This window comes from Rhinatrema bivittatum, chromosome 13 (genome assembly GCF_901001135.1).
Source record: "Rhinatrema bivittatum chromosome 13, aRhiBiv1.1, whole genome shotgun sequence".
Taxonomy (NCBI): Eukaryota; Metazoa; Chordata; class Amphibia; order Gymnophiona; family Rhinatrematidae; genus Rhinatrema; species Rhinatrema bivittatum.
The window spans coordinates 51626449-51641833 of NC_042627.1; the positions used below are offsets into that span (position 1 = coordinate 51626449).

General features: G+C 42.7%; 1 protein-coding gene across 1 annotated transcript in view; it reads left to right on the forward strand.

Annotated features, from left to right (window-relative positions):
• Window positions 1–15385, forward strand: part of WDR72 (WD repeat domain 72) — a 340497-nt gene that overhangs the window by 225404 nt on the left and 99708 nt on the right. The window contains exons 16-18 of the mRNA XM_029574500.1: window positions 5197–5288; window positions 11570–11652; window positions 12462–12651. Coding sequence (XP_029430360.1) covers window positions 5197–5288; window positions 11570–11652; window positions 12462–12651 — 365 coding nt within the window. The remainder of the gene's footprint in view (window positions 1–5196; window positions 5289–11569; window positions 11653–12461; window positions 12652–15385) is intronic.

The window sequence follows — 15385 nt, forward strand, 5'->3', positions numbered from 1 at the left end:
GCTCTTCTGTCTTGTCTTGTTGACACTGACAGGCTTATGATCTCATGCACTCTTTTGTCCGATATGATCATGCCATAGTCCCAGTGGGGAAGGATCCAGGATTGCTCCCTCCTGCCCATAACTTTCTGGAAAAATACCTTCATGGGGATGAGGAAGGGAGTGGTGGGTTCGGGTGCACTAGGACCTCAAGAGACAGGGGGAGCTCAGTCCGGAGAGTGCCTTGACTCCAGGAATGGGATAGGTAGGAGGTTTGCCCAAATGGTCATTTCTTCTTCAATTCAGTGGAGGAATTGACCCAGAAGGTTTTTTGAACTGATTCAGGGAATGGGGGGGGGGGGGGGAGTATCCCTACCTGTCATGCATATCTGTTACCTGGCAGTAACATTAGTCCACTACTGGCAGCAGTCATATATCCATAAGAACATAAGATATTCCATTCTGAATCAAACCAAAGCCCACCAAGCTGAGCATCCTGCCTCCAACAGTGGCCAGTCCAGTTCACCAGTTGATCTATTTCTTGATGCTCACTCCCAGGAATAAGCAATATCTTTCCCAAGTCTATCTGGCTAATAAGCGTTTCCTCCAGGAACATTGTCCAAACCCTTTTGAAACCTTGCTATGCTAGATGCCTTGACCAGCAACAAACTCCACAGCTTGATTGTGCGTTAATTGAAGAAATACTTTTCTGATTTATTTTAAATATACTACCTGTTAGATCCAGTTTTAAAGCCAAATTTACTAAAGGCTTAACGCCCTTTAGTGAATTGGGTATCAAAACTAGAGATGTGAATCGTGTCCTCGATCGTCTTAACGATCGATTTCGGCTGGGAGGTGGAGGGAATCGTATTGTTGCCGTTTGGGGGGTAAAATATCGTGAAAAATCGTGAAAAATCGTGAAAAATTCGAAAAAAAAAACGTAAAATCGCAAAAACCGGCACATTAAAACCCCTAAAACCCACCCCCGACCCTTTAAATTAAATCCCCACCCAAATGACTTAAATAACCTGCGGGTCCAGTGGCGGTCCGGAACGGCAGCGGTCCGGAACGGGCTCCTGCTACTGAATCTTGTTGTCTTCAGCCGGCGCCATTTTCCAAAATGGCGCCGAAAAATGGCGGCGGCCATAGACGAACACGATTGGACGGCAGGAGGTCCTTCCGGACCCCCGCTGGACTTTTGGCAAGTCTTGTGGGGGTCAGGAGGCCCCCCCCAAGCTGGCCAAAAGTTCCTGGAGGTCCAGCGGGGGTCAGGGAGCGATTTCCCGCCGCGAATCGTTTTCGTACGGAAAATGGCGCCGGCAGGAGATCGACTGCAGGAGGTCGTTCAGCGAGGGTTCCGGCGCCTCGCTGAACGACCTCCTGCAGTCGATCTCCTGCCGGCGCCATTTTCCGTACGAAAACGATTCGCGGCGGGAAATCGCTCCCTGACCCCCGCTGGACCTCCAGGAACTTTTGGCCAGCTTGGGGGGGCCTCCTGACCCCCACAAGACTTGCCAAAAGTCCAGCGAGGGTCCGGAAGGACCTCCTGCCGTCCAATCGTGTTCGTCTATGGCCGCCACCATTTTTCGGTGCCATTTTGGAAAATGGCGCCGGCTGAAGACAACAAGATTCAGTAGCAGGAGCCCGTTCCGGACCGCTGCCGTTCCGGACCGCCGCTGGACCCGCAGGTTATTTAAGTCATTGGGGGGGGGGGTTCGGGAGGGTGGGGGATTTAATTTAAAGGGTCAGGGGTGGGTTTTAGGGGGTTTTAGTGTGCCGGCTCACGATTCTAACGATTTATAACGATAAATCGTTAGAATCTCTATTGTATTGTGTTCCATAACGGTTTAAGACGATATTAAAATTATCGGACGATAATTTGAATCGTCCTAAAACGATTCACATCCCTAATCAAAACTATGGCTTAGTAAATAGGCCCCCTGTATCAGTGGCAATAATCCAGTCCACTGAGTCTGGTGAAAGAGAGAGGGAGAATTTTTATGCATATCAAATGATTCTTGAGATTTCTAAGCATTATAGTTCTCTGCATAATAAAATGTATTCTAAACATGATATTAAGGGCTATATTTATAATGAATTAAGTAATGGCCTAAACCTAGAGATTATTTATTTATTTAAAAGATTTGTTGTCTGCACTCTACATGTTTAAGAGTTGTTGTTGATGTAATGATCTGCCTTCTATTTCTCTCTGTCTTTCTAAAAAATATAGAATACATTTCCTTCTTCCCTTTTCGACACAAAAGCTGACAGACACTATTTTTACAGTAGAAAATTAAACTACCATGATAGCCCCCCCTAGAATGCTCTGCATGCATGTTTATGAAAAGCCTTTGTTGCCAAGACACCAGATCCATGGCCCCTGCAGTAGACTGTAACCAAATCCACTCACAGGAACACAATGGGCACAGGAGAGTTATGGGAAATAAAAATTAAATTAGAAAACCTTTTTCTACAAATCCATCCTTCACTTTCATCTAATAAAAGTGGAGGACAAACCTTCTCTAATGTCACTCACATAGCCTAAAGTAGGACCAGCAGTGCAAAGAGCAAAAGCACAGAACTGAAATATTTATTTTTAAAAAAATATCATCCCACTAAACATGTACATTTTGCATCCATGTCAATATAAAAAAAGTGAGCACTCAGACAGCCAAATGAAAGGTGACTACAAATTATTAATTGTTAGAGAAACTGGGTTATTTGTTTTGGTTTTGGATATCTTTGGTCGGCTCCTTTCACAATGTCCTATAAAGTGCATTCTTCAAACAGCAGCTCAGAGCAGATGCTCATAACCATTTTGATGGAACAGATAACCAGGCACTCCAAAAAATATAATCACAATAACATATTTATCCAGCCCAAAGGAAACCAGTGATTTGATTCCTGGAACATTGTTTTCCTTTGGGTATAAGAAATATATGTAACACTTCCCCCCCCCTGCTTGTACAGGGGCTTGAGAAGACCTAGGCAGAGATACCTGGAACATTTGTTTTGCTGTGATTATTCATGGTAATTTTGGATTATTGTATGCATGTATATTTTGTTTTATTGTAGGTGAATTGTATGATGTTTAAATGGATTATTATGATTTTATGATATTATCTATGTTTTAAATTGTAAACTGTCTAGATATTTGCTTGGATGAGTGGTATATCTAGTTTAATATACATAAACCTAAACAAACCAGAGACTGCTGAGCAATTTCCAACTTGGAGCAACATCTGGAAACTAGATTCTGCTAATGGTGGACAGTAGGGATGTGAATCGTGTCCTCGATCGTCTTAACGATCGATTTCGGCTGGGAGGGGGAGGGAATCGTATTGTTGCCGTTTGGGGGGGTAAAATATCGTGAAAAATCAAAAAAACGTAAAATCGCAAAACCGGCACATTAAAACCCCCTAAAACCCACCCCCGACCCTTTAAATTAAATCCCCCACCCTCCCGAACCCCCCCCCAAATGACTTAAATAACCTGCGGGTCCAGCGGCGGTCCGGAACGGCAGCGGTCCGGAACGGGCTCCTGCTACTGAATCTTGTTGTCTTCAGCCGGCGCCATTTTCCAAAATGGCGCCGAAAAATGGCGGCGGCCATAGACGAACACGATTGGACGGCAGGAGGTCCTTCCGGACCCCCGCTGGACTTTTGGCAAGTCTTGTGGGGGTCAGGAGGCCCCCCCCAAGCTGGCCAAAAGTTCCTGGAGGTCCAGCGGGGGTCAGGGAGCGATTTCCCGCCGCGAATCGTTTTCGTACGGAAAATGGCGCCGGCAGGAGATCGACTGCAGGAGGTCGTTCAGGGAGGCGCCGGAACCCTCGCTGAACGGCCTCCTGCAGTCGATCTCCTGCCGGCGCCATTTTCCGTACGAAAACGATTTGCGGCGGGAAATCGCTCCCTGACCCCTGCTGGACCTCCAGGAACTTTTGGCCAGCTTGGGGGGGGCCTCCTGACCCCCACAAGACTTGCCAAAAGTCCAGCGGGGGTCCAGAAGGACCTCCTGCCGTCCAATCGTGTTCGTCTATGGCCGCCGCCATTTTTCGGCGCCATTTTGGAAAATGGCGCCGGCTGAAGACAACAAGATTCAGTAGCAGGAGCCCGTTCCGGACCGCTGCCGTTCCGGACCGCCGCTGGACCCGCAGGTTATTTAAGTCATTGGGGGGGGGGGGTTCGGGAGGGTGGGGGATTTAATTTAAAGGGTCGGGGGTGGGTTTTAGGGGGTTTTAGTGTGCCGGCTCACGATTCTAACGATTTATAACGATAAATCGTTAGAATCTCTATTGTATTGTGTTCCATAACGGTTTAAGACGATATTAAAATTATCGGACGATAATTTTAATCGTCCTAAAACGATTCACATCCCTAGTGGACAGGCTAACCTGTAAGGCACAGGGGATCATGCTTAGTTATTACAAAAAAAGACAGTCCACACTTTGAAGGTTGTGTTCCAAAATCAAAAAGAATTTTACTGAAAGTAAAAGTAGGCAGTCCAGCACTACAGAATGCAGAAAAATAGTTCAGAAATGCAAAATTCAGCTTCTTAAACGAACTGAATAGAATATTAAATGCACATCAACTTCTAACTCTTCTAAAAGCACCTATAGCAAACAAGAAAGTCCTCTTCTTCCACTCAAAACAAATCTCAAGTATCTTGACGCTGGATGCAGTCAGGATAATTTCCTCTTCCTGAAAACTGGGGTCAGAGCATTCCTGGAGCTTCACGCTCACAAGAACAGGAAAGAGCTCCCCTCACCAGACAGATGATAATGGCAATTGTCCCTTCCGTTCTTGGAGGCCTGAAGAGAATAGCCCCTTCCATGGCTGCCTCTCCTACATGCCCCGGAGGATGTCTCCAACAACTCCTTCCAGTGACTCTGACAGCCAACCCACCTTTTAGGGAGTGGACCCTCATTATCACTCAAAATAGCAATGCCTCCCACAGAACCTCCCATTTCTCTAAAGGAGGGCCTAGCTAGCCCTAAATATACTATGATGATCATCGATATATTTTGGGAGTGCATTTTATCTGCCACAATTGTTGTTTGCTTGTTTGGGGCCTCAGGTATTTTACTAGAGCACCTAATATTATTTCCTTCCTTGTGGCTATTTTTCTATATTACTGAAGCAGGTGATATGAACACATTTGCTGCTATTATAAACAGTCTTCTTGAAGTTTGCTCCCTCTTTATAAAATATTGTTTGCCTTTAGTCATCAGAAGTTGGAGCCTGTGCGGAGCAAAGGAAAAAGCTTTGAGAATTTTACCACCTCCCTCCCTGCTTTTTATGGCCTATCACAAAACGGTGAGTACTGCAGAAACTTCTAGAACATAAATGCCATGCTGGGTCAGACCAAGGTCACTGAGCCCAGCCACCTGTCTCTGACAGTGGCCAGTCCAGGTTACAGGTACCCTACCAATCCCAAAACGTAGAGATATGTTCATGTTGCTCTCTCCCAGGGATAGCAAAGGCTTTCCATAGTCTACCTGGCTAGTAATGTATTATGAATTTTTCCTCTAGGAATTTCTCCAAATCTCTTCTAAATTCCACTATGTTAGTCCACCCCCTCTAGGTTTTCAGTTTCAAAACTGGAAAGGTAAAGACGTTATGTACTTAAAAAAAATAAATGTTGTTTATTCCTGTGCTAACAAAATACAGACACCAGCATTGGGTTTCTCAAGGCACAACATGATTTACCCTCACTGAGCGCCATTGCTTCCATATGGAAACAATGATTTCTGGACAACACATTTCAATGTGAATTCCCTTAGCTTGAAGCCATTGAGGCCAATGTAGTAAACCACAGGATTTTCCACTGCTTATTGGTTTCTTTGTTGTGGATGCAAATTAGCTCTGCCCTGACGCCACCCCCCCAGAACGCCTTTTTTTTTTTTTGTATGGGCACGAAAGCATATGTGGAATAAAACCGTGTGCATACTTTTTGTTTCCAGAGACTGGAAATTCTCTAACAAGCCATTTACACACCTACAAATGTCTTTTAGGTGTGCAAATGGCTTTGCAAATTTGTCTCATTAACTGCAATGCCATTTCTGCTTTTTGCTTATGTTGTTAAATTTGTCTTCTTAACCTTCCTCACCTATTACTACCTTTTCCTTCTCTAAAAAGCCCCTTATTAATAATTTCTCCTTGCTCCTTTCATTTCTTTTGTTTTAAGTGTCAATCAGCTGTCAAATATCTTACAATTTTCCCCATTTGCACAGTGGTTCTGCTATAGCTGAACAATAAATGATTTGAAATAAATAAATAACTTTATTATTTCCTGGATTCTTATATTCTTTTTTCGCCAGTGCAAGAATGCCTATTGTCGAGGCTGCGTCCATCCGTTTGCCTATCCTTTCATCCATACACGTTACAATTCAGCAGTTGCCACTAGAGATGTGAATCGTGTCCTCGATCGTCTTAATGATCGATTTCGGCTGGGAGGGGGAGGGAATCGTATTGTTGCCGTTTGGGTGTGAAAACTATCGAGAAAATCGTTAAAATCGTGAGCCGACACACTAAAACCCCCTAAAACCCACCCCCGACCCTTTAAATTAAATCCCCCACCCTCCCGAACCCCCCCCAAATGCTTTAAATTACCTGGGGATCCAGCGGTGGTCCAGAACGGCGGCGGTCCGGAACGGCCCCCTCAATTGAATCCTGTTGTCTTCAGCCGGCGCCATTTTGCAAAATGGCCGCCACAAAATGGCGGCGGCCATAGACAAAAACGATTCGACGCAGGAGGTCGTTCCGGACCCCCGCTGGACTTTTGGCAAGTCTTGTGGGGGTCAGGAGGCCCCCCCAAGCTGGCCAAAAGTTTCTGGGAGTCCAGCGGGGTTCAGGAAGCGATTTCTTGCCGCGAATCGTTTTCCGTACGGAAAATGGCGCCGGCAGGAGATCGACTGCAGGAGGTCGTTCAGCGGGGGTTCCGGACCGCCGCTGAACGACCTCCTGCAGTCGATCTCCTGCCGGCGCCATTTTCCGTACGGAAAATGATTCGTGGCAAGAAATCGCTTCCTGAACCCCGCTGGACTCCCAGGAACTTTTGGCCAGCTTGGGGGGGCCTCCTGACCCCCACAAGACTTGCCAAAAGTCCAGCGGGGGTCCGGAACGACCTCCTGCGTCGAATCATTTTTGTCTATGGCTGCCGCCATTTTGCGGCGGCCATTTTGCAAAATGGCGCCGGCTGAAGACAACAGGATTCAATTGAGGGGGCCGTTCCGGACCGCCGCCGTTCTGGACCACCGCTGGATCCCCAGGTAATTTAAAGCATTTGGGGGGGGGTTCGGGAGGGTGGGGGATTTAATTTAAAGGGTCGGGGGTGGGTTTTAGGGGGTTTTAGTGTGCCGGTTTTCCTGCCCTCCCCTTCCCCCGATTTACGATTTTTTAACGATAAATCGGGGGAATTGGTATTGTATCGTGGCCCTAACGATTTTTGACGATTTAAAATATATCGGACGATATTTTAAATCGTCAAAAAACGATTCACATCCCTAGTTGCCACATGGATCTGTCTGAAATTCAGCGCAGAGGATGGAGGCTAAAAGTTGTCAGGGAATTATTATTTTCATTTGAACCAGTGAAAAATTACAATTGCTTGACAACTTTTACTGTCCATTCCGCCCCCCCCCCCTCCCGGGCTCGGGTGTGCTGTCCTGTCTGCCGGCAGTCACTGGTTCGTCTCTCTGACGTTTTGCTGGCTTCTCTCTGTACCCTGCAGCCCCTTTATGGGCCTGTGTACCCCTCCACATGCCTGATCTTAATGGCCATGGCTGAGAATCGGCCATGGCGCTCGTTGCATATCCCCTGCTCTGAAAACAACTGTGCTGCTCACCTCGCCAAATCACCAGCTGTCAAACGAGAAGGGAAGGCAACCGATGGCCATCTCAGGCTCCCCAATGTATCTGTATTACCTGAGCAAGGTTGTGGTGAGGGGGGGATTTGGTGCGCCGTGTTTGAAATGCATGTTGGGCCAGCAAAGAGTAGAGCGGCAGGTTCCAGAGTACCTTCTCTTCGTGATTGCAAGACTTTTCCATGAAAATTCACGTTACCTGCCGGGCGTCTGACCGCCCAATGCGGGAGTGAGGCGGGGGAGCAGGACCTTTAAATCTGGCCTGTGACATTGTCAATTGGCGCCTGTCTCATGATATGAGCCCACGCGTGGGGGGGGGGGGGGTTGTCCCAGCCTGCAAGCCTGCCCTGCCCAACCCCCCCACCTCAATCCTTACAAAGGAGGGGGAGGAGGAGGTGGTCCCGGCCCGTGGCCTTGACATTAATGTTGGGCCACCAGGCATTCCAGCGCGTGCCCTCATAACTAAAGGAGATTAAGATATCCAAGTCCAAAAATGAAACTACACTTAAGAAACATATTTATATATTTATTTATTTTGATTTATGTTCCACCTTTCAGCCACTTTAAAACTCACTGAGGAATAAAGTTAATTGACTTGGCTCATAATAGGTAGAAGAAACCTTGTTGAATTTCATCAGATATTTGCAAGGAAATTTTAGAAAAAACAAGGCCCCAAGTTGCAAAACTCTGGGCCTCATCAGGAGGAATTGCTTTGTCTGGGAAAACCCTAACCTTACATTGAAGAAATAACTCATCTCTATGTTTGAAAAATAATTTCAAAAGCCTGACTCTATTAGGTTTGAGAGGTATCATCACAATCAAGGTAGCAGGTTTGGCTAATTCCTTATCTGATGTTTCTAAAAATGTAGTTAGATCCAAACTGTCTTCAGTTATAGCAGAACAATTTTGTAAGGCCATAATTAGGGATGTGAATAGTTTTTCAACGATTTAGATTATCGTCCCGATAAGGTTTAAATCGTCATTAATCAGAAAAGAGTGCGATACAATAGATATTCCCCCAATTTATTGTGAAAAATCGTTTTTTTTTGTTAGTGCACACTAATCGGAAAAACCGATTTTGTTTTACTAAAAAATCATGCCAAACACGATTTTCTTCTCCTGCCAGATGATTTTGATCGTTAAGACAATCGGGCACACGATTCACATCCCTAGCCACAATATCTTGCTTCTTGGTCAAGAGAAGATAAAAAGCCTTAACCACTGGAGGAAGGCTTGATCTAGAACTTTTAGAATTTCCTTCAAATACCTTCTAAACATCTCAAGCGGAGACATAAAAAGAAGTTGTGGAAAATTAATGAAACAGATTTCTACACCATGTAACATTCTCTAAATTCTTTATAATCCAACAATACTCGGTGGATTATAAAGTATTGTCCTTGTAAGAGCATCTTGCAGATTTCATACCCACTGATATTGAGACTCAGCGTTAGTCAGATGTTCTTCCATATTTTGCTTGAAGGATTCCAATGAGACCATTTTATTTTCTAAAAAACATATTTGTCCATAACCAGGACAGACTGGACCATCACAACATCACTGAGACCCTCACTTGCTCTCCAGATCTCCTCAAGCGTGAACCCAGCAAGAATCTCTAAACTAAATTCAAGCCCTCCCCTTGTATAATATATTGATGTACCTGAGTTCCAGTTGGGCTTCTTCCATTTCCAGCTAAATTGTTTCCCTGAAGAACTCCCAGGACTCTGGATTACACTGCTTTGGAGCTTCCAGAAGATGTTCCTCCAGCCATGCTCTCCACTCTGCCCATGGCAGCATTGCTCTTGCCGATGTCACCTACTGGCTATGGGGCACCCAAGGCTGCAGTGTCATGAACAGTTGCAGAATCTCCTGGAAGTATTCTCACGTCAGGGCTCAATGAAACACTATGGAGAAGTCCATTACTTGCTATTAAGTCCATTACCTGCTATTAAGTTCACTTAGAGAATAGCCACTGCCATTAGCAATGGTAACATGGAATAGACTTAGTTTTTGGGTACTTTCCAGGTTCTTATGGCCTGGATTGGCCACTGTTGGAAACAGGATGCTGGGCTTGATGGACCCTTGGTCTGACCCAGTTATTGGACAAGTCTAATATTTAGACACAGTATGGCATTTTCTTATGTTCTTATGGCCAGGAAGAGATGGGAGCCCATCTTCCCATCCCCTCAAACTCAACTGCTCAATCCCCAAACCTTCCAACGCTGGCTGTACAAACGAGTCCATGGTTCTGAAGTCGAGGAATCCCTCGGAGGTAAGGGCTGCATTCCCAACCTCCCTTTCCCTTTCCGCATTGTCTGCAAAGGCAAGTAATTTAGAGAGAGAGAATCACGGACTCGGATACCAGCAATCACAGCCACTATGCAGTTGTCATCTTGGAATCTCTGTTGGAAGAATTTATTTTATTTATTTTTATTTATTTTATTTTTTTTGCAACCTATTGCTTCTCTTCACTGACCATAAACTGATTGTACTGTACACCCTGTTAGGCAACTTGGTGGATGGAGCTATGATCATAATCATGAATATTTTCATAAATTGTAGTTTATTTCAAAGTTGCATTTATGCGCAAGCAAAAAGGAAAATAACAAGATAAAGTGTATATTACAAAAGAAATTGTAAAAATTATGGACCATAACAGGAAGCCAAAATAATACAACTTTAGAAAGAATGGTTGTGTACCTATCCTATGTTATAAAAATCATTGCCAAGTATATTAAATTTAGATTTCAGGAAAGGTTAAAAAAATATTTGCTTGTTTGTTTGTTTTTATGCTATTAATTTGTCTGCTTTTGATGCAGTACCAAGTTTTAATCTGAGGTAGTCTAATGTATTTAGGAATGATGTTTTTGGGGGTTTTAGTTTTGCAAGATGTGCAGAACTCAACAGGGGCTTCAAACTACTGGTAGAACCGACCTCCCGCTATTGCTGGTAGTTATTATGTAGCACAGTTGTTTTGGATTCTCTGTGGCATGTAAAATTAAAATCCTCAAAAATATCAGCACTGGGGATCTTGTCAGGTACTTGTGACCCAGATTGGCCAATGTTGGAAGCAGGATGATGGGCTTGATGGACCCTTGGCCCGATCAGTATGGCAATTCATATGTTCTTGTTCATTTGAGATGATCCTATAAAGAAGGTATAGATTTAAAAGTGTGCAAGTTCCTAATTGGTCACTTGTAGTATAATCTATGGCTTCCTTGCACTCAGTGCAATAAATGTATATGCTGGTGCTCACTACTGACCCCCAGGCCCTGATGACTTTTATTCTTTGATATACTATTAGGAGACCTGAAGAAAATGTGATGCACCTAGAAACATGGACCAAGGATCATAAAGCCCTTTCTGCCCTCTCAATTTGCCTCCTTTTTTTTTTTTTTTTTAAAGGAATAGACCACTGAAAATCTTTGGCTTTCTTGTCACTGGTTTTAAGTTTAGGATGTTGAGGACAAGAAAAGGAAATCATTTGTATTAAAACTGGATTTAGAGAAAGAAGTGCAGATATGTGAGCATGGGATGCATTAGGGAGGTGAAGCCGAACCATATAATACAATAAAGGTGCTGGGATCCCCCTGAGGCAATAATAATGTTAGCTGCAATGAATCTATCATATTTAGAGTATAGTTTATCAGTATAATTGTGTGATCTCCTTCTTTCACTGTCGATTACTCTATTTGACTATACTTGTATGAATCAAAACTGCTTTGTACATCCACAGACAGAAATAGATTTCGTTTTCATGACACCGAGCATGCTTCCCTGGTAAAGCTCATTTCGTGTTGGAGAGACCAATCAGTCGAGGTAAGGTACAGGACATGTTGTTTGCAATAATGCAATTACTGAAAGTGATGACACATGGCCACTGTGTAATTTTTCATTTCAGCCATATAAGTTGACAGGAAGTGATTGAAAGTCAAAACTTATAACTTTTGTACATCTTCTGTCTTTGTGATGTTTGTCTGAGAATGCTTTATGCACCTCATGAGAAGGATGTATTCTTTTATAAGCCAATTGGTGATACAAACCACTTCCGATGTGATTGTATTAAGGTCTTAGATGTAGCTAAGATGTACCATTTAAAATGTCCATAAGCTTATTGCACTCTTTTTATGAATTAAAATGAGAATTGATATTTGTCTGCCAAAATGTGAATAAAAAGGGAGCCACTTGCACAGATGCACTAAGCTGTGTAATTCACATCACAGCCATCACAATAAATCAAAATCCAGTTTAAAATTGCTACTGAAAACATAAATAGGTATGTATTTGCCAAGTTCAACTTGTGTGTTTCCTTTCATGTGTAGTCAGTTAAAGCATCAGAATTTAGTATATGGAATCAGTACCAACATTTGAAAACAGTCATCTCTATTAGAAATTCAACAGTTGAATTGCTTAGAGTATATAACCAATTAGAATATTAATCCACTAGCCCATTGCAGAGACATTCAGTTGTGGATTCAAAGTGAAATTGTAATTTTATGATGAAATACGTTTAGCTGGAAACTAATGTTTTTACCTTTGATTCTCAATGCACAAAATGTTTGACAAAAGCCTAATCCTAAGTATAAAATTATATCTGCAGAATGATCTCATCTATGTCCCCATACCAGGTGATTGAGGCAGTGCAAGCTGTTCTGCTGGCAGAAGTTCAAAGAAGAACAAAAACCTTGAGGAGAACATCAATCAGCAGTCAACCAGATCCCATGGTAAAGAAAAGGAAGAGTGAGGTACATCCTCTGCCAGAGCCTGAAAAGACAGAGGAGTTGGAGTTACAATGCATTAAGGACAGTCCTGTTAAGAGTAAGTGCACAATTTATAGGCCTTCTCTCTCATAACTTCGCCTTGTTCTTAGAACATGTTAAGAATAGCAGTTTTCAATATATTAGTCCTGGAACAGACTACTGCCTCTGTTTCTGATTTACCCTATGATCAGTTTTCACTTACCAATGTCACACTTTCACACTTTTTTCAAGGATTTCTATTATTCTAGCACTGGTTTCAAGTATTTTCTAGGGCTGATTCATAGTATTTTCTCAGCCAGTATGCAGCCACAAATCTCAACAATAATTATCAAAAACTTCAAAACCAACTAATGAGATATATTTCTGAGATAACCTGCTGCATCTCTGCTGCTGGAATAGTACATTTTTCTCTGTATTTGCACATATAGTGTTATGTGATGCAGACTTGCCTAAGGTATTTAGGTGTTTGATCTTTGCAATAAATTTGAGCTAAAAGTTTTATGTGTGAGTTAGTGAAAATGAAGTGTGCATGTTAAAACTCTATGTGGTGTGCATTGTGTTTTATTGTCTGTACATTATTAATTAATTAATTGTTGTATGTGTTTGATTTATATTTCACCTTTCATACACTTCAAACGCCTCACTAGCACAACCATGATAGTAGTGGTAAGGACTTGGTAGAGGAAGAATAAGAGCTTATGGATGTGATGCCTCTCAGGGGAGGTGGGGAGGAAGAGAAGGTATTTTTTGGGGGGGGGGTGAATGCCTCTTGGGGGCTAATGAGATGCCTTTCAGTGGGGGTGTTCCTTCTATAACAGAAAGAATAGTGTTTAAGGGCTACAGTTTGGGGGGGGGCACTTTTGGTTTAACAGATTCAGGGAGCGAGGGAATCCTCCACGCTAACTGTCCTTTTCACTTTGGAACATTCACCACGGACATTTTGGGGGCTGGCAAAAACTGAACTCCTGTTTTCTGAGGCAGATGATACATTTTTGGGCTATAGCAAGCCCACAGAAAATAGGTGAGCAGACTGCAGAGCATTACATATTGTTTCTCATGGGCCCAGTAAAGCCTCATTTACATATGATGGACACTCATTTACATGTGAGGGCATGATAATTTTGGCACAACCTTGTTATCATCTTAAGGTACTGTCTTAACATGCATGTGGGGGGTTTACCGCACAGCTGGCTTTTCTTAGCATGCAAAAGGGCCCTAAATATGCACGTTAAACTTTATTGCATAGACACCTTTATCAAAAACTAGCATGTATATATAGTCATGCTTTGTGTTGACAGTGGAACACATTTTTTTAGAATTTCTTTGAGAAAATTATATATTTTTGGAAATGAAACAAAAGTAGTCAGTTGCTTGAAATTAATGTTGATGTTAATGCACAGTAATTATTTTAATGTTCTTCTACGCCCATATGTTCTTCTCATTTGTTGAGGCCTCAACTGTTTGAGCTAATCATATCAGCAACAGTTAGGTGTGGCCAGGTTGCTGATCACCTGTTTTCCCTGATATCTGCAAGGTTAGCTTCACGAGTAACTGCTCGTTATTATATCTGATCTCATGACTTGTTTCTTGTTACAAGCAAGCTATGGAAAATGGCATATTTATTCTCAGAATGTATAGTCTTTATTTTAAGCAATTACATTAGCTATATATATTAGTGGGTATCTTTGTTCTACTATATTCTACGCATTAAAAGTTCTTCAAATTAACTAAATAAGTCCTTAATAATGTTTCCACATTTTTCTAGCCTAAAGTATGTGCACTAAAAATGCCAGTGTGGTCGGTATCAGGTTTTTTTTTTGTGTGGGCTACAGAGAGGAATAAAATAGCATGCATCCTTTCAAAAATGGCAACTACATGTGCTGTTTTCCTCCACTGACCTTAATGTCCTTCCTTTCCTCCCTCTGGAAATGTCACTTTTTAACCGAGCTAAAATTATGCACACTATGGAAACTTATATTATGTTTTACTGGGCAGAGGAGGGCAATTTACTTGGTTAGATTGCTATCTGCCCAGATAAATGGCTTTGATAATTGTTCTGTAAAAGGTAGCTTTTCATTGCCTGCCTAGTTGCAAGGTGTGTACGCACCTTGTAGCTAATTTTTAAATTGAAACTACCTGGGTTGTTTCCCTTTGACAATTTGAGGTAGCTTCTTGTAAACATGAAATTCTCAGGATATTTTAGGGGGGCCAATGTGATCTTATTTTTGATCCAGATCCATGCTTGGATGCACAATCATGTACCTGGCCTGGAAAGTAGACTATATAAGTAGAGCATCTTGCACCATCTGTGACTTTACAATTTTCAGACTAAAAGTATGATTCCATATATAGTGGCTGAAACATATGAAAGACTTATTGAGAAATGGGGGCAATTTTGAGTAGCCCATGTAGTTGCAAAGTACATGGGTACAGCACTTTAACTATGCATTCTTTGTAGCTAACTTTCCAAGGGACATTATTTGGATATCTTCTCTTTAAAAATTACATATCATAAAGTTGGTGTGAGCTATGGAGAGGCGAGGTAAAATATGTATACATTTGAAAATGCCAAGTACACATACTGTTTTGTTCCTCCACCCTAAAAATACGTAAGGAACATAAGAACATAAGAAATTGCCATGCTGGGACAGACCAAGGGTCCATCAAGCCCAGCATCCTGTTTCCAACAGAGGCCAAAAACCAGGCCACAAGAACCTGGCAATTACCCAAACACTAAGAAGAACCCATGCTACTGATGCAATTAATAGCAGTGGCTATTCCCTAAGTATAAT